This window comes from Taudactylus pleione, unplaced genomic scaffold (genome assembly GCF_031769625.1).
Source record: "Taudactylus pleione unplaced genomic scaffold, aTauple2 ptg000583l, whole genome shotgun sequence".
NCBI lineage: Eukaryota > Metazoa > Chordata > Amphibia > Anura > Myobatrachidae > Taudactylus > Taudactylus pleione.
In genome coordinates this window covers 964,052-984,640 of record NW_028284985.1, presented here as the reverse complement: position 1 = coordinate 984,640, position 20,589 = coordinate 964,052, and the positions used below count along the sequence as shown (strand labels likewise).

Sequence of the window (20,589 nt, the reverse complement as noted above, 5' to 3'; positions counted from 1 at the left end):
TGCTGTGTATTGTTAGACACGATTTATTGTGTTTTTAAGATGTTCATGTAGGTTTCACTTGTTCAATATGTAACCGCCAGCATATGCAGATTATTTGGCTTTCAGGCGGTGTTGGGCCTGAGTCTTGTGCAAGTCCGCCTGCCAACTGCTGACCTACCCAGTTTTGAGCATCTACGCGCAATTGAGTCGCGTGCATGGCCGTCGTTCTAGGAGCTGTGCGATTGCATAGATACAGGACTGATCGCTGCAGGCGCCCGGTATTGGCAACCGCTAGACATGCAGTCTCGCCTGGCTTACTAATATGTGTGGCTGCCAGGTTCCGCTCTGCTCTTACCATAACAGATAACTTTCATTTAACGTTTCCTTCCGGCCTCTAATAACTAATATGTGCGGTTATTACATACCGTGCCTTATACTGAAGGGATGATTCAGTGCCACGCGCACAGCGGCCTCATCTGCAGCCGCATTGCGTGCTTATAAATTGCTTCCGCTCGTATTCTCGGAGTCGGAAGCGTCTCAGTAGCTCCTCCGCCACTATACATCCGCTTGCGAGCGCAGCCTTTCATCCCTATCAGCGTCTGAAATTGCCGGATCTCTGCGTGCGCTACTCTGAATTGGCTGCAGTTCTGTGTACGAATCCGCGACCAGCCCACAGCGAACGTATGCCCAGTGCGAATGCCCCGTTGCCACTCAGTTACCCCCAATTGGCCATAAGTAGAGATCTGGCTGTCTCCCATGTTTTTCTGTATTGACCCACAAAGATGCGCGTGTTCACCGCTGACCCATGCGCAGTGCGAGATAAATGCAGTTGTGACCGCTCTACGCGCGGCACTGAATCAGGCCCTTTTATTAGCAGACACAGGATACTGATTGGACAGTCCTTGTGATTTAAATATGGAGGTTTTACCAGAATAGTGTTCACTAATCTTCCAGTGTCTTATCCCTTCATTTACTGATCTGCTCTTCAGCCATGAGAACGCTGTCTGCAGAATAGCGTCAGATCCCTCACATAGGACTGCATGCAGAGGGAGACATAGCCTTGTTCCCGGTTATACTGCGCCGCGTGCTCTATATAACGGAACGTACACCAGTGCTGGTGGTTTACTGTACCACTGAGGAGTCGGCGCACCTGGGCGTTCTCCTAGGCAGAGCTCAGGGAGGGAGGGCGTGTGGACACAAAGGCTGGCAATGCAGAGTTTGACTTAAGAGCAAATAGGCCGGTTTCCATCTTTTGCTGATAGTGTGGCTGGTACTTATACATTTAATTTCCAAAATGCAGACAAGTCCCAGATCAAAGTCGTCACAGGGTAGAGAAGCCTTTGGCATTGCTGAGCGCAGGTACGTTTTAAGGACGGATCGTGTGTGTTTTCGCACTGTGCAAGCGTCGTAGCAGAGTATATGCAAGTACGTACGATGCCAGATTGTAGGCATCCTCAATTGCGGCTTAAGGGGCGTAACTGGATGAAAATGGGGCATTTGCACTTTAGGCAAATGCTTAGTGAGATCATGTAGACAGAATTGCGCAGAGTTCTGTGTACGCATAAATACAACTGCCCATTGACCTTCATGATGGGTATCAAACCAAGCGTATGAATAGAGGCGGTCCAGGAGCTGAGTTACCTACAGTCTATATTTGTCCTGCACTGATTTCTGCATCGACCACTATTCCTATCTGTGTAGAGTTTGTATGTTCTACACAGAGGCCCTGTGTAGAACATACAAACTCTACACAGCTATAGCGAGCAGCCAGGAAGATGGTCGCGATGGTCAAGACCATCGCGACCATCAGGCTTGTGACGAGACCCTTGTGGTAGGGTCTCGTTGCCGCAAGCCCCAGAGAGCTTTCGGCTCAAACAGCCGAAAGCTCTCCCACTGACATCACTTGTGATGTCAGTGAGGCCGCCCACAAACGGCAGGCGTTCTCATGGGAACACCTCCGTCTGGGCAGCCACCCCCCTGACCCGCCCACCAAAGGGGGCATGCTGTCACTAAACATCGACAGCACGCCCCCTTTGGTACGAGACCTGGAGCGACGGAATGCCCGTCACTATCCAGGTCTCGCGCATGCGCACGACGGAGACGATTCCGTCGCGCGCATGCGCTCTGGGCAACCATTGACCCGGTTGCGAGCTTTCAGCGCTTGCAACCGGGTCGGAATCAGGCCCAGAGTTTGTAGAGTTTGTATACACTGACTGTAGCTGTAATTACACAGCAGACTTGTTTTATCTTTTCCACTAGAGGGAGACAATTCTCTTTCTACTGCTCCACTCCTGTAGCCTTTGAAGGGATTGGGTATGAAATCCCGGCTGTTGGGATGCCGCTGGTCAGAATACCGATAGCGGCATCCTGACAGCCAGAATCCCGACACCCATAGGGAAGACAGGTAAGTATTTTTCTATCCCCTACCCTAACCCTTCCTCCCCAGTGCCTAACCCTAATCTCTCCCCTTAGTGCCTAAAACTAATCTCCCCCTGTCCGCACCCTAAACCTAACACTCCCTACCCAGGGCCTAACCCTCCCCCTGACACCCCGATACTGGATGCTGGCGGTCAGGATACTGGGGCCGGGATCCCGACCGTGGGCCCATGATATAAATGTTTCGTGGTCTACGTCTCCCCTTCCCTTTTTTCCCTGTAGAGTAGGGATCAGTTGCTATCATCTCACGTTTCCAAAAGGGTAAGACCTTCATCCACGGCAATGCCCAGACTGAGACCCAGCACTCAAGGTTCTGACCAATCTGAGAGCCTGATTCATTACCGATCACAACTGCGATTGCGCACGCAAATCGGCCGATTGTATGCATCGCAGCGCGCGAGCCGGCCACTGCGATTGGGACTACACAGACTCCCACCGCAGAGTGAGTGACAGGAAGTGCAGTTTGTGGGTGGTGACGGGGTCGGCGAAACTAAGGCGTGCCAGTGCGTTTGAATGGCGTTGAAGGGGTGTGCATAAATTAGCTACTGTGATGCCCTACGCAGCCTATGGCCTCATAGCGAGCAATGAGGTTAGCAATTTCTGAGTAAGGTCAGAGCTTGTGCAAGTGTGTGTGAGGCTGCGATGGTACTCTATAGTACCGATGGTTTTGCAGTCTTACTAAACATTACGGATGTGTGTAAGGAAAAGTGGGCGTCCTTGTGTAGTGCTGCGGCCGCATAGCGATCGCAATGGATTAGCATACTATCGCAGTTGAACTGCGTGCGTAATCGCTATTGCAATCGCGATCGGTAGGGAATCAAGCTCTGTACCCTCTGCTGAAGTAGAGACTGATCCCCGCGCTAAGGCCATTATCAACAAGCTTGTTGACGGGATCAAATCAAACTTTCAACGAGGGCTAAAGAGAGCAATCAGTGATTTTAAGTGTTAAATTGTTTCTGCAGAGTGGGGAAGAAATAACTATTCTGCGCTCGCCCATTGATACAGTTGAGGAGAAACAGGAGGACCAAGAGTCCGTAATGCATAAGATTCTCTCTGCCCCCGCTCTGCAGACCTTTCGTCTAGAGCTCTGTTAAGCACATCTTGCTGCAATTAACCTGACGATGAGTTCCTCATGTACGGAGCTCTCCGGGGGGCAAAGCCGTCCTAGAGACATCGCAGTACACCTAGACAATTCTAAGACCAAAGGAAGTGCCCTCGCTGCTCCCAGAGGCTTCTCAGGTATTCTGTTGCCAGGTATGCAATTCCAGATGTATCAAAGTCTATCCTCTTCTACCATTCAAAATCGACGCTCGCTTCAACCAATTGCCAAACATCAGTCAGCGCAACTCTCTAAATACCGGTGGGGGCTTCCGTTCCAGCTCCTTAGTGTTCACTGATTAACTCTAACCACTCTGTTATGAGACTGCAACAAGGATAGAAAATACTTAGGTGCGTTCTTGTACCGTTTTGCATCCAGGGGTGGGATCGCCGTGGGGACGGGGAAAGGTTAGGGCAAAGTGTGTGTAATATCCCTGCCTTTATCTTGTAGCTGAGGAGTGTACGAGTGACCCTTTTAGGGAATATATAAGTGATTATTGTACTACGATGGAAAATGTATATGGTCTGACCTTCTTATCCTTTTAGCTGTATCGGTTTATTTATATTGTGCCTGGGATGTGGGAGCAAAGAGGGAAGAGTTAAACTATATGTACATGCTGAACGGTAAGTAATAAAATATCTTCTGGCTATGGTTTGATGCAAATATGTTGGTTATTGCAAATAGTGGACAGATATGCAAAATAAATGCAGCGGGTAATAATCCGATGCCACCTCCTAGCTGAGGGCACACAGCAATACACTTCACAGGCATACTAAACGCCAGGAGGCCCATTTTCAGGGGATACCCGCAAATATTTAGTACCCCTTGAATTTATTATGGAGGCATTGTAGCAGTGATCTGCGGTTCCTCCATTTCCGCCAGCAGCTCCCATAGATTTCTACGGGGGATGCAATGCTGCCTGATTGGCCGAGTTCCGGAATGGGAAGCAGTAAGCCGCCGTAGCTGCCCTATGGGCTAGATCAGAGGGTTCTGTAGACCACGCATGCACAGGCTCCCCAGTCCAGGAATGAAAAGACCGCCAACGCAGTCACCTCCCAGTACATCGCAGAGGCCACGTCCCTGCATGCGCGTTTTCATACATCCCCGCGCTAGGATTGTATCCTGCAGTGCGATCATGGGCGCTAATGCCTAAATTGCATTGCAAATGCGATGAGTAATAAATGGGCGCCAAAGTATTAACACAGTGTTATTCACTTTGAGAGATGTACGTGTGTTACAATGGCACCTGGCAAGGGGTGGGATATACTATTATTATTAATAGTTTCTTATATAGCGCAGCATATTCCGTTGCGCTTTACAATTGTAAGCATTAATAGAACAAAACTGGATTATAACAGACATATAGATAGGAAGGCCCCGATCGCAAGCTTACAATCTATAGGGAAATAGGCATTGATACACAAAGATAGGTGCTATATATTGCATTTTGGTCCAGCCAGAATGCACAGTTTCTTGGTGGGCTGCCTGATCCAGTCACACAGGAATGACGGCCAAATGTCAGGAGGATGTGAGATTGTGTGTGGACTGTGAAAGGGGATGTAATTAGATATGAAAGCTATGAAGGTTATGTGGGAGGTTCTGGAATCTGATAAGCTTGCCTGAAGAGGTGAGTTTTCAGGGAACGCTTGAAGGATTGGAGACTAGAGGAAAGTCTTATTGTGCGAGGTAGGTTATTCCATAGAGTGGGTGCAGCGCGAAGAAAGTCCTGTAACCGTGAATGGGAGCAAGCAATGCATGGGGATGAGAGACGCAGCAAGTGAACAAGCTGAGGTGTTGGAAGCAGGAATATGGGAAAGCGTAAGGATCTGAGTGACTTTAACTAGGGACAAATTGTGATGGCTGGGTCAGATCATCTCCAAACAGGGTGTTCCTGGTATGCAGGGATTACTACCTACCAAAAGAGGTCCAAGGAATGATAACTGGCGACGGTTATGGGCGCCCTAGGCTCATTGATGCGTGTGGGGAGAGAAGGCTAGCCCGTCTAGACCTATCCCACAGAAGAGCTACGGTAGCACAGATTGCTGAGGAAGTTAATGCTGGCTATCATAGGAAGGTGTCAGAACACACAGTGCCGCGTCGCCTGCTGTTTTCGACCGGTCTGCAGCTTCGTAGCCCCAGAGTGCCCAAGCTGACCCCTGTCCACCGCCGAAAGCGCCTACAATGGTCATGTGAGCGCCGAGAACTGGACGATGGAGCAATGGAAGAATTTGGCCTGGTCTGAGGAATCACGTTTTCTTTGGACGGCTGGGTGAGTGTGTGTCATATACCTGAGGAAGAGATGGCACCAGGTTGCACTATGGGAAGGAGCCTGTGTGCTGCTCAGTGCAGTGATCTTCTGGGAAACCTTGGGTCCTGCCATTTGTGTGTGTGTGTTACTATGACACGTACCACCTGCCTAAACATTGTCACAGACCAAATACACATCTTCATGGCCGTGGTATACCCTGATGGCAGTGCCCTCTGCTGTGTGGCAGCTGGGCGCATTATCCTGCTGACAGAGATTGCTCAGGAACAATCTGAGGAACATGACAAAGAGATCAAGGTGTTCACGTGGCCTCTGAATCCCCCAGATCTCAGCACGATGGAGCATCTGTGGGACGTGCCATGGAGGCCGCACCTCGCAGGACTTAGAGGATCTGCTGCTAACGTCTTGGTGCCAGACACCACAGGGCACCTCAGAGGTCTTGTGGAGTCCCATGCCTCAATGGGTCAGAGCTAATTTGGTGGCACGAGGAACAACCACACAATATTAGGCAGGTGGTTCTCATGTTATGGCTGATGGGTGTGTATATATCCGAGTACATTTATATTGCCATGGTAATATAGATTCAGAAACGGTCAAGTTCAGAAAAGGCAGGTATCAAGAGATAACTAAGAATATATGAAGGTTATTAATGCATTAAAAAACACTAATCTATTTATCCTAGCACTGTGTACATAGTAGGAAATATCCAAGGGCCAAATTCAATTAGCCGCGAAAAGTGCAGTTTTATTTGCCGATTTGTGCTTTTCGCCTGTTTTCAACTTTTCTCCGTATTCAATTTCAGACGCTTTTGCCTGCACGAAAACTACATGGAAAAATAGGCGAAAAAGTTTTTTTTTTTTTTTTTTTGTAGAACACCCCAAAAATGACATGGGTCATTGCTGTGCGTCTTGTTTTTAGAAACAACATGCACAGCAGTTTCTGCATTCATGCAGCATTACATCACCTGTCCACAAGGAGGCAGAAGAGCATGAACAGATTCCACACCACCTTCCCAGGGTTTTAGATGTTTTAGTGGCTGGAGCAACCTGTATGCCGTCTGATTGTGAGGTCATACAGATGTTCTAACTCCGTCACAACAACTGGAGGACTCTGTCTGACTCACCAAAGGCAATCTGGAGCAAGACACAACATGCTGTAATGATGTCTTAGGCTTGCACCAGGTGCTGTGTGCTCTTCATTCTTTTTACCTTTCTGTCAGTCACCGCAGGAGCTGAGCGCATTCAGGGCCTGATTCAGTACTGGACGGAATTGCAAAACTGCACGTAAACCGCTTTGCAATTCCGTCCTTGCAAATGCAGCAAGAGGTGTATGACACCCCCGGCTGCATGTGCGTTCCCAGCACTATGGCCGAGGTCACAGGATGGGATAGTGGACGGCGCTGGCCAGCTGAGTAAGCCTCAGCTTGCTCAAACCTGCTGGCTGTCGAGGCCTGCAAACTGCGTCCATGGACACGCCCCCCTTTCCGGTAACGCCGGCCATCCCCGCCCCCGCGACGGACCTTAAATGACTCTGCCTGTCAATCGGGCAGAAGCATAGATCACACAGATGCGTGCGATCACGCAGGACCCGTTCTGCACAGTTGCAGAATGGGTCCTGCGCATGATAATCGGGAATTGCGTTCAGCAATGCACATGTGAGCAATGCAGCCCCTTAGTTTGCTCGCATCCTCATGGTACCTCTCCCAGGTCCTGGTAGCACTGAGGCTAGTGCCATGTCAAAAGAGGATGTGGGAGATGGAAAGCACCAGGAGCTGGCCGTGGTTTTTATTCACTGCTTCGCATCGCTTTTACCATGTCCTTTGATGGCGGTTTCCATTAGAAAAGACTAAACTGAAGGATTTATGGCTTTAGAAGACTATGAGCATCGACGGCGGTTTTCGAAACGCTGTCAAAACCGATGCTTAGTAAATACTATATTTGGCCACCACATGCCCATCGATTTCTAAATGGCGGCAAGACCAACGCTTAGCGAATTTACCCCATATACTCTTGTCACCTTGCTTTTTGCAAGTAATATTCCTTAAGTAAATGTTGATGGGTTTTGTATGAGATATCAGATTCTACTTAACATCTAACTAGCACTGTCTAGAAGATAATAGCTAGAATCTGGTTGCTATGGGCAACATCTCCACTTCTAAAAACTCTCACTTTAGTAAATTTACCCCCAGGTGTTTCATTATAAACTCCAGTTTTGTCAGACCTTAAATGAATTAAAAAAAAAGTTACTTAAATATACTGTTTATACATAAAAAAAGAAAACCTATTGTATATACATAAAAAGAAAACATTGTGTATAAATATATATATTAAAAAAAAAAATTCTAAATCTGAATTAATAAATTACCAAATGCTTTTCCTGATATTAAGGTCCTTTAAATTACCGTCTGTTTCGGATTTGCTGATGGTCTTTCCAGACCGCGAGAAAGCGCTTTCTCTTCAGAAAGTCTGGTGAGCCAAAATTTTCGTCCCATAAATACTCAGGGGAGAGAATTTTTGTCGGCTTGTGATCAAGGAAATATTTGTTCAGGTAGCTCTCGTCGTGCCAAATGGCTTCGATGTTTTTCGCCTTGTCGGCCATCATGGCGTTGTGGCAGAAATTTGTTAGCTTGTAGACCTCTGCTAATGATCCCCCAAAATATCCTCCTGCATAATAAAAGTCGCCCTCGTCCACAGCAATGTAGGCTTCTGACTGTGGGTTCCGTTCATAAGTACAACTTTCCCGTGGAACGCCGTACAGCCCAGGATGCAACGTCCCAAACGAATCGCTTAAGATCTCTACCCCAACCTCGTCGTTGAACCTCATGTCCACATCCACGCACACCAAATAATCCACCTCCTTGACGAATCGTTCCTGTGAGTAATTACGGATCATCTCCATACGCCTCATAGACACGTCCTGCCATCTCTGGTAGCTGGGGACCTTCAGAACAACCAAGCGCCTGCCCTCTCCAAGGTTGGGGGTCAGAACATCACTGACGCGGTCAGTGAACACGTAGTAGTTGACCTTGTGTCCCACCATGAAATATTTCTCTGCGGTGTCAATAAAAGTTTGGATAAAGACTGTATATCTGGAGAAAGATGAGAAGGACTGAACTTAAACATTGCGCTGGGAAGCACATCAGCAACCTGTGCAAGCCCCACTCCAAAAAACAGCAACATCTCTGAGGCTACGCCAACCGAACGGCAAACGTGTACCCACTATGAATGACCATGCGTGTTCCCGAGGTTGTCCATCGGGGTCGTTCTGTCAGCCTGCATGTAGGGCCGACGGAACGACCCAGCTGTCGACGCCAGCATAGTAGATGGAGGCGATGCCTGACATATTGGGCGGTCGGGAACCTAATCGTGTAGTGTGTACCGGCCGCCGGATATTTTGGCCCGTCGGGCATCTCTGGGTACACACATCGGTAAATGTTTGCCTAGCTTAACAGTGCATTTATGCTAGAGAATTGCAGTTTATGTATCTAGGATTAAACTTACACCAGGCGTGTGTTGTAATGAATGTAATTGCCCTTTAAATCCAAAGGCTGGAACCTTTGTAGGATCAGAGTGCTGCAGAGTAAATTTAGCCCCAGGTTTCCATAATAAAGCCAAATGTGTGGGGAAAAGGGCTCTGGGGCCTTATTACAGGTTGAATCGCAAGGCTGCGTTCGCGCGCTCCCGCTAGCCCCGAAAATATGCTAATGAATGCAATCGCACGGCAACCGCAGCACTATAACAAGTCGCCCACCAAGGTATAAAGCCCCCCACTTCCCATGACATGCATCCGCAAGTCAGCGAAAACATCGGTAACATCAGAACCATTCGCACAGTTGTGGGTGACCTGACCCTACCTCACAATCTGCTAAACTTCCTGTCGCCATCTAGACCTCTGCCAGCGTATACAATCGCAGGGGCTTAATTATGCACGCCCCTGTAACGGCGTTCAAACGCACAGATACGCCTGCGTTCCACCGAACAGCCCCAAACAGTCACTTCATGTCAATCACTATGCGATTGGACGGCGGGCTCACTGCGATCGCTTCCCGATCACAGTGGCCGGTTCGCGCACTGCGATGCATGCACAGAGCGCAAACATCTACCGGCTGCGTGCGAACCAACTTAAATAAGGCCCTTAGGGCCTGATTCAGACCCACTCGCAAGCGGCTGTCCGCTCGCAAGTGGGTCGATGGTGTGCACTGGGCATGCGCATGACGGAGGGAGCTCCGTCGTGCGCATGCGCCAGACGGGACGAGCGAAGGAAAGTCCTTCGCTCGTTGTGTCTGATCAAAGGGGGCGTGCTGTCGATGTTTATTGACAGCACGCCCCCTTTGGTAGGCGTGCCGGGGGCGTGCCTCCCTGACGGGGGCGTTCCCACGGGAACGCCTCCCGTCAGAAGCCGGCTCACTGACATCACTAGTGATGTCAGTGGGAGTGATTTTGGCTCTGATAGAGCCAAAATCACTCCGGAGCTTGCGGTTGAAAACCTCAACCGCAGGCTCCGGCTCGCAATTTCGATGGTCAAGACCATCGCGGCCATCAAACTGCACGCTCGTATAGCCTGTGGGTGGTGACCCACAGCTATACGAGCGTCCAGGAGGACGCTCCATTTTCATGGAGGGCGGCCCTCATTCAGAGCGTACGGCTCTGAATGATGGCCTTAGTCCACTAATTATATATAGTGATTTTATCCTCTGTGCAATGCAAAGACCTCAAAGCAGATCCACATTAATCTATAACGTATGGTATTTGTAAAGTAGGTGATGTAAGAATAAAAGTTTATATGATAGACTCGCTCCATATGATAGAACAAAAATGGTGCATTTAATATGATTTCAAATTAGATTTGTAGCTATCTGCTTTTTCCCACTGAGTGGATTTATAGAAGGAACGCTAGTGTGTAATTTTAGGGTCTCATTCAGAGCCGCTCGTAAGCGGCCATTCGCTCGTTCCGAGCGATGTTCGCACATCTGCGCATGGATTGTAATACGCATGCGCGAGCCAGTCAGTGCGGCCGAAAATCGTGTGCTCGCAAAATAGCGAATGTCTGCTATTTTGAGTGACAGGAGGAGGCGTATGTGGGTGGTAACGGGAAGGTGCTTGAAAACGGGGAGTGGAGATCAGAACGCAGGCGTGCTTAAAGGTCAAAACGGGCGTTTTAAGGGTGTGCATAATTAAAACAGCAGCGTCATCGACCACATCACTGGGTTATTTTATAGTCAGAACTGCTCGCATGATTGTGGTAGAAAAAACCAACCACAAGAATAGCGAGCAGTTCATACGCTGTTCGATGTACTCGTTTAATCTAATAAATAGCGGACATGACGTATGGTGCGAGCGGCCAGGGGGCGTATTTTTCAAAAAAACTACCGCATGTTTTGTTCGCTCGTTCAGACATAGAGGCGGCAACAGACCGCAAAGAGCGAACGGTTCATTTAAATAGCCACCCCTTTTTTCTGAACGAGCGAGCGCAAATAGCGTCCGGCTCTGAATCAGGCCCTTAGTTCCTTGCGCTGCTGCTTCTATTGTCGGCAGCTTTGACAGATGAATTTAAAGCGGCAATAGAAATAAATGCAATGCAAGTCTGATTTACATGTATTTAAATTGCTGTTTTAAATCTCTGGGTGGGAGCTGCTGCTGATCGGGGTTTTTTTGATAGCCCGCTGGTTACTAAATGCACCCTGAGATGTTTTTTATTGTGTGTTTAGAAGAGGAAGAAAGAGGAAAGGGCCGTATAAAGTTTTGTAGCTTACTTTTTAATGGCGAACACGGTAATCCCAATGCGAACACTCCTTTGCTGGAATTGCGCATTCAGTATGGCAGAGTTGTATGTTCCGTTCCAGACAATGGGTGCAAGCCACGGAGACAGCAGCAGCACGTCGCTCCTCCTGCAGGCACAAACCATCCATATATTACATCACAGAGTTTCCCCTGCTGCAGCAGTCACCGTGAGGAGCTCTGCTACACAAGAAGATGATCAGGGGGCGAGAGGTGTTCACAGACCAGATCACCGGCTGTCTCTTCTGAGGGTCACTTTGATGTCATCTATATGAAACGTCATACGCTCCTCGTGTACACAAATGCCTCTAATCCTAGTTTTCTCTCTGAGACCCTACACAGTCACTAAGAGCCAGTTTAAGGGGGGAGGCGGCACGTGCGCTGAAACTCCTTTCTTAGAGGACCGCCTGCAGCGACTATAAGATCACCGGGGTGATGACCGGCTGGTCGCTGTGTGTGCGTTCTGCTCATGGCGACTGGGTAGGTGTACTGCCTTGTGACCACACTGAAATATTTGTTTTGACGCGCCTGAGCTAATTTAAGGAAAGTCACAAAATAAGGTCTGTAGGGTTCATTAACTCTCATGGTATTTACTAAGTAAATAAATGTCCTCATCCAGTGGTTCTCAACTCCAGTCCTCAAGTACCCCGGACAGGTCATGTTTTCTGGATTTCTTTAATCATGCATGGACGAGCTGATCTATTAGGCTGGGTCAGTAATTATCCTAGTTGCTTCCAAAGACAGAAACCCTGATTTCATGACCTGTTGAGGGTGCTTGTGGACTGAAGTTGCAAAAGCAACCCATGATCTCATTCACAGTGAAACATTATAGGTTCTGATTAAGAGTCGCGCTCTGGCCCTGATTCAGAGCCGGACGCTCTGACAGAGCGCTCGCTCTGAATCAGGGCCGTCCTTCTTGATTTTTAGAGCAGCCTCCTGACCGCTCGCTATAGCTGTGGGTGACCACCCGCAGCTATAGCGAGCGGCCAGGAAGACCATCGCGACCACCTGGCCCCTTGTGGTAGGGTCTCGTTGTCGCAAGCCCTAGAGTGCTTTCGGCTCAAACAAGTGATGTCAGTGGGGCCGACCCCATACGGTAGGTGTTCCCATGGGAACGCCTCAGTCTGGGCAGCCACGCCCACCAAAGGGGGCGTACTGTCACTCAACATCGAAGGCACGCCCCCCTTTGGTACGAGACCCGGAGCGGCGGTTTGCCCGTCGCTATCCGGGTCTCGCGCACGACGGAGCCGTCTCTGTCATGCGCATGCACACTGGGCCAACATCGACCCGCTTGCGAACACTCTACGCTCGCGAGCGGGTCTGAATCAGGTCCTGTATTCGGACTCCCTTTTGTCAGAAGCCAATCGGCCTATCATCGTGTATTTGGAGTGTGGGAGGAAACTGCAGCTCCCGGTGGGGACGGATGCAAATGCTGGGAAGAACATGCAAACTTCACACAGATAGGTGGTCGCAATCAAACCCAATACTCCGTCACTGTGGGCCATATTCATTTATTTAATGAACTAAGTAAGCCATCCCCAAATGGCACTGTGCACTTATGTTCCATCTAATTGTAACTCTTGGAAATTAAGACACTGGGCTTTATTCTACGACCGTACGGCCGCCTCGATGTTTGTCTAGTGCGCATGCGCACGAGGGAGCCAGCTCCTTCGTGCGCATGCGTGAGACCCGCTACGACCGACAGCGCCGGTCGTAGCGGGTCTCTTTCCAAAGGGGCGAGCTGTCGATGTTAATTGACAGCTCGCCCCGTTTGGAAGGCGCTACGACAGCGCCGGCCGTAGCGGGTCTCTTTCCAAAGGGGCGAGCTGTCGATGTTAATTGACAGCTCGCCCCGTTTGGAAGGCGGGCCGGGGGGGTGGCAGCCCAAACGGAGGCGTTCCCATGGGAACGCATGCCGTTTGGGGGAGGCCCCACTGACATCACTAGTGATGTCAGTGGAGAGCTTCCGGCTCTGACAGAGCCAGAAGCTCTCCGGGGCTTACGACAAGTGAGACCCTACCCTAGGGTCTCGTCGTAAGCCCCGATGGTCGCGATGGTCAATGACCATCGCGACCATCACCCTAGCGGTCGTTAGGCTGTGGGTTAACACCCACAGCTCTAACGACCGAAACAGGCGGGCGGTCAGGATGCAAGTGTCCGCCCAGTTTCTGAGCGACCGCTTGCATCCTCCGACCGCCTCTGAATGAGGCCCACTATGCTTTAAATTTCACACCCTAGGGCCCACCCACCCGGGATGGTCAGCGACCATCGATGTTCAACAAATATTGATGATTTGCCATCGATGGCTGGGTTCGAAATGCTGACACTGCGACTGACCTGCTGCGGGATTACATACCCGCTGTTGTGGTGACCACTAATGGTTCAACCCATCAATGGGTTTCTGTGTTATGGCTTCCTGTCACTGTCAGAAGGTTCTAATTGAGACCATCGATGATCAACCATTCGATGTCCATCCCTAGCCCCTCCTGTCTTAAGTGCCTTAATCTAGCCGTCCAATCACCCCTAATAATTTTCCTCATGTTCTGAATTATGCCACAGGTATATATTCAGCCGTTCTTACTCTTCTATTCATGGTGAGAAACAATATACTGGTAAGCAATACTAATATTAGACATAGACCTTATGAGCCCTGTATATGTATATTATATAATGATAGCGTTACCCTAGACTGGTATGTATATATATATATATATATATATATATCATGTGGTCGCAAGCCCTGGCACTCCAAATCCAATAGGTAATAGCTTGCTCTGTTGCCCTCCTAGAGGGTCGGTGCCCTCATAATATAACCATATTCAGATAGAGGCAGCACTCAGAGACTTTTAAACAAATGGTGATCCCTATGTCAGTAATTTATTGGTCAACGTTTTGGGGACCGAATCACCGTCCTCAGGACAACAACGTTGTCCTGAAACGTTGACCAATAAATTACCCTGACATAGGGTTCACCATTTGAGTAAAAGTCTCTGAGTGTCGCCTCTATCTGCATATGGTTATATATATACTACAATTATAGCGTTACTCTAGACTGGTATGAACCATGTATATTATATTATTATTATTATCATTTATTTATATGACGCCACAAGTGTTCCGCAGTGCCTCACAGAGTAAATAAACAATTAGGGGACCAGCGACTAACAATACAATGCAGGACAAGGACATGGATAATATATATTGCTACATTAGCGACCATAACACCCAGATAAGTAACAGAGCGTAAGCAACCAAGTGTTAGGTGCCCTAGTGGGGAGTAAGAAGTAGATGAAAGTAGAGTTAGGAGAAGCACAAGAGGGTAGAGGGCCCTGCTCGTAAGAGCTTGCATTCTAAAAGGGAAGCGGCAGACCACCTGGTGTGACACACATAGGCTAGACAGGGAGGAAGGAGCATGTAGCAGCGGGTTAGGATGGGAGCTGGAAGGCTTTGATGAAGTAGTGGGTTGTGAGATCCCTTTTGAAGGATTGTAGAGAGGTGGAGAGTCTGATGGGGAGAGGGAGAGAGTTCCAAAGTTGGGGAGCAGCACCTTTGGAGGCAGGAGTGTGAGGATGTAATCAGTTGCCAAGAGGGTGGACTGGAGAGTGTCGTGAGATGAGGTCAGAGATGTAAATGGGAGAGGAATGGGTGAGGGCTTTGTAAGTGAGGGTGAGAACCTTGAATTGGACTCTGAAGGGGAAGGGGAGCCAGTGGAGGCAGATGTAGAGCGTTTGGAGAGGAAGATGAGCCGAGCAGCAGCATTGAGGACAGACTGGAGAGGAGAGAGATGGGAGGTGGGGAGGCCAGATAGGAGGAGGTTACAGTAATCCAATCTGGAGATGACCAGTGAGTGTATGAAGGTTATAGTAGCATCCTGGGTGAGAGAGGGTCTGATCCTGGGAATATTTTTGAGATGGCAGCGACAGGACTGTGAGAGGTGCTGGATATGTGGTTTGAAGGAGAGGGATGAGTCCAGGATGACTCCAAGACAGCGCACTTTGGGGCTAGAGGAGATAGGTGTGCCGTCAATTGATAATGAAATTGTGGGAGGTGAGGTTATGCGGGGGGCGGCCCAGCCTCCCGACCCGCGGCTCCTGTATAGATGATGGTCGTTCAGTGTGTATGAACGTCCATCATCTAAGGATATATCTGCAGATCACTCCATCTGCAGATATATCTTTCAGGTGTGTACCCCCCTTTAGACATGTTAAGAAAACACTGGGACATCCAGGAAGAGATAACAGAGGGACAGTAGGTTATACGAGTGTGAAGAGAGGGGGAGTGGTCGGGAGGAATGGTATACAATGATAGCGTTACTCTAGACTGGTATGAGCCCTGTATACAGTGTATGTATATTATACAATGTATGGCAGCATCTATGTACTCACGTTGGTTTGTTGCTGTCCAGCTGGTTATAAACCGTTCTGGAAACAAACAGAAAACACAATTTTAGGGAATGTCATATTATGCTGAGTCCCCTATTCTAGATCCAACGTTACTTTTTTCACATTTACTTAAACTACTGTACCCTAAATGAATCACGTCTGATCCCTATCCCATCACATACAATGTCGCTGTCATTTTGCTGATCATTTTACCATTTGCTAACTATAAATGCGGTGATTTAACCACAAACGAAACAAATACATTTATAGAGCTGTAAGAGGGGTCTTTAGTTTCAGAAAGTGTCACATTATCTACAAAGCCTGCCTCACGTATTTACTACATACACATAGGGGTTTGTTTACTAAGTGTCGGGTTGTAGAACTCGCCACGTATGTTTGTGTTCATGCCCGATATTTAAAAGCGCAGTTGTCTTGCTAGCCGTGTCTTGCTAATAAAAGCACTGCCCTTGTAAACTTTGGCATGAATACAAAAGTGTCGGCTTTTAAAACCCGACACTTAGTAAATAAACCCCTTTTTCTCTTACACAAACGCAGGAGACGCAATCAGTCAGTATTACGCTGACGGGAGTAGTATAATGCCATTTAAAGCATTTTCACCGTGTCGGGATTTATAACTTTAAACATGATGCTTTACGATCATGTTTAAAGTTGTAAAACCGACAGGTGTCGGCATAATGCTGTTGACGCATTAACTGTCGACAGCTTTAGCGTCATATGTGCCCCATAAAGCTTGGTTTGTAACCTTGCAGCATTTGTGACACAGGCAGTAAGGTGCCGCTGGGCAAATCTCGGATCTCTCCACTGTCAGCCGTTTAAACCAGTTTAGAGGAGCGGTGATAACGCCAAAGGGAGGGGTTACCACCTCCCGATACATGGAGCCATTGTATGGGAGCAGGGGGTCCGATTCACAGATGTACACAATGCCGGTATTTTACCAGCTGAGCCATTATCTGTAAACCGTGCGTGCGTAACTCGCACTGCGCATTCGCCAAGGCACACTACTGTAGTCGCTCGTAGCGACTAATTACGTGCAGTGTGATTGACAGTCAGGGGGCGGTTGTGGCAGGTAATGAAGAGTGACGCCAAAGAATGCATGTGCGTCGCGACTGTTTTCGGGGCTTGTCAAAGCCGCTGATGGGCGTCTTAATACAAATTTCTGCGCCTGCAACATTTGCATAGCAGCTGCGTACGCAGACTCGGCAGCCGTGACGGCGTTGGCGTACAACTCTGAATTAGGACCAGGTTTAGGAAGGTGCAATTACTCAGGACGTCAATACATCGGGGCAGCTATAAACCCAGCGGCGGATCTTGTGTGTATGGGGCAATTGGGGCAATCATCCCCACCCCAGTTAATCTCCAAGCACTTAGCAACAGATCGCGCTGCTATTGGTTAAACAGCTGGCAGCTTCGTTGTAAGAGCAGCAGGCGAGCGAGCAGGACCGCCAACGGGAGGATATTAGAGGGGCCTTTGGCAGTGCCCACAATTCTCTAAGGGGGAAATTCATCAAACCTTCTATTAAGGACCAGTAGAGATGTTGCCCCATAGCAACCAATCAGATTATAGTTAACATTCTGTAGAATGTACGAGATTAACGATAGCTAGGATCTGATAAGTTGCTATGTGTAACAACTCCCCTTCTCCTCTTTTTAGAAGCTTTGATAAATCTCTACCTAAAGACTCAAATCTAATTCTGGGTACACACTATACAGATATATCTGCAGGTGATGGTCGTTCTTACACACTGACTAATGCTGGGTACACACTATACAGATATATCTGCAGGTGATGGTCGTTCTTACACACTGACTAATGCTGGGTACACACTATACAGATATATCTGCAGGTGATGGTCGTTCTTACACACTGACTAATGCTGGGTACACACTATACAGATATATCTGCAGGTGATGGTCGTTCTTACACACTGACTAATGCTGGGTACACACTATACAGATATATCTGCAGGTGATGGTCGTTCTTACACACTGACTAATGCTGGGTACACGCTATACAGATATATCTGCAGGTGATGGTCGTTCTTACACACTGACTAATGCTGGGTACACGCTATACAGATATATCTGCAGGTGATGGTCGTTCTTACACACTGACTAATGCTGGGTACACGCTATACAGATATATCTGCAGGTGATGGTCGTTCTTACACACTGACTAATGCTGGGTACACGCTATACAGATATATCTGCAGGCGATGGTCGTTCTTACACACTGACTAATGCTGGGTACACGCTATACAGATATATCTGCAGGCGATGGTCGTTCTTACACACTGACTAATGCTGGGTACACGCTATACAGATATATCTGCAGGTGATGGTCGTTCTTACACACTGACTAATGCTGGGTACACGCTATACAGATATATCTGCAGGTGATGGTCGTTCTTACACACTGACTAATGCTGGGTACACGCTATACAGATATATCTGCAGGTGATGGTCGTTCTTACACACTGCACAGCCATCATCTGTGTCTGGCCGGGGGGGGGTGGTGGGGGCGTTCACCGACATATCGCGGGTACACGCTGGCCAACGGGCAGCAGATATATTGTCCAATCAATTGATTGGCCTCTACATCTGTCAGTGTGTACCCAGCTTAAAGCAAATACTGCTGTAGGTGACAGAGGTTGGAGCATATATCTCTGAGATTACACTGTGAGCCAAGGCAATAAAGATAATTAGAAACATGGTCGCTGTGGGTCAGCTGGCATTTCCTCTGACCTGTGAAATGTAAATATATATAGATATATATGTGTAGATGATATATGTAGATTAATAATCAATGGAGCTGCCCATAGATTAATCATTACTGAGAGTTTAGTACACGTAATATGCTTATCAGGAAGTTTAAACAGTAAAAAGCATCTATAACCGGTGTAAGCAATGGGAAATGTCATTTTCCTTGTGCACGAATATGGAATATGACATCGTCAACCCAGATTTACAGATATTTGGGCCGAATCTCACCCACATTTTTCATTACAGGGGCGAGCAACCTCTCACTCTGTACAAATACAAAATGATAACCTGATAAAATCTGGACGGGGAACTAGAGCAATTTAGCCTGTAATCTTATTGTACCCTGCATAGGGACTGCCGTCTCTTACACACTGCCTAGAACAGCTGCTTCTGCATGGGAATACTTGTAAGATGTCCCAGCACCTCTTATCCACAGGCACCAGGCTGACACCATCCCTAATTGGGCATTGAGAGAGCTCTCTGGCCTGGGTGGCTTTTAGGTGAGTTCATTGGTTTAACCAAGCGCCCGCTGGCAGTCGGTCACCAGGAAATGACAGCAGATGGGATTCCGACCACGGGGAAATCTCTGATCAGTCTGGTGTGTACCTAGCTTATCATTTATGACAGACAATCTGTCTCCAGTTAAAAGTCAACAAAAAACAAACTGAGGGAAAATACGGGATCCCCCTAAATCAGAACCAGCACTAGCATTTTTCATCCTAGTACTAGTTAGCCCAAAATCAAGTAAAAACCAATGTGTGGACCACCTTTATATTGGGTTAACCAGCACTAGGCTAAAAGTGCTAGTACTGGTTCCAATTTAGATGGGATCCCCTCACTCTAAAAAAAAAAAAAAAAAGCCCAATACTATACATAGTAGGGGTGTGCACCGGCCACTTTTCGTGTTTTGGATCTGGATCTTTCTTCGTGTTTTGGATCTGGATTGGTTTTGCCAAAACCACCCTTCGGTGTTTTGGGTTCTGGGTTTTGTGTTTTGGATCTGTATTTTAAAAAAAAAAAGCATAAAAACAGCTAAAATCACAGAATGTGTTGATTTTTCTGCTCCTATGCTATTATTAACCTCAAAAACCTTAATTTCCACTCATTTCCAGTCTATTCTGAACACCTCACAATAGTGTTTTTATGTCCAAAAGGTTGCACCGAAGTAGATGGATGACTATGCTAAGCGACATGAGTGGGCGGCACAAACACGTGGCCCATCTAGGAGTGACACTGCAGTGGCAGACAGGATGGCAGTTTGAAAAACTAGGCCCCAAACAGTACATAATTCAAAGAAAAAAAGAGGTGCAAGATGGAATTGTCCTTGGGCCCTCCCACCCACCCTTATGTTGTATAAACAGGACATGCATACTTTAACAAACCAATCATTTCAGCACCAGGGTCTGCCACACGACTGTGGCTGAAATGATTGGTTCGTTTGGGCCCCCACAAAACCAGCTGGCAATTAATCTGTCCCTGCACAAACTGGCACTACGGAGGCAAGATGTCGTCCTCATCCTCATCCACCGATTCCTCACCCTCTTCAGTGTTGTGTACATCCTCATCCTCACAGAGTATTAACTCGTCCCCGCTGGAATCCACCACCACAGGTCCCTCTATACGTTCTGGAGGCTGGTCTCCCTGGAAGAGTTGATAATTAATTTTTATGAACATCATCTTCTCCACATTTTGTGGAAGCAACCTCCTATGCCTTTCGCTGACAAGGTTCCTGGCTGCACTAAACACTCTTTCGGAGTACACACTGGAGGGGGGGCAACTCAGGTAAAATAGAGCCAGTTTGTACAGGGGTCTCCATATTGCCTCTTTTTCCTGCCAGTACAGGTACGGACTGTCTGACATGCCTACTTG

The 20,589-nt window shown here is 48.0% G+C and overlaps 1 protein-coding gene across 2 annotated transcripts in view; it reads right to left on the bottom strand.

Moving 5' to 3' along the window:
* Positions 1–8,022: 8,022 nt before the first annotated feature.
* LOC148481389 (histo-blood group ABO system transferase-like) overlaps positions 8,023–20,589 on the bottom strand; it is a 44,586-nt gene continuing 32,019 nt past the window's right edge. For both annotated transcript variants that reach the window (XM_088453558.1, XM_088453559.1), the window contains exons 4-6: positions 15,943–15,978; positions 11,533–11,667; positions 8,023–8,868 (exon numbers count right to left, since the gene is read on the bottom strand). In XM_088453558.1, coding sequence (XP_088309684.1) covers positions 8,178–8,868; positions 11,533–11,667; positions 15,943–15,978 — 862 coding nt within the window. In that variant the 3' untranslated portion in view covers positions 8,023–8,177. The remainder of the gene's footprint in view (positions 8,869–11,532; positions 11,668–15,942; positions 15,979–20,589) is intronic.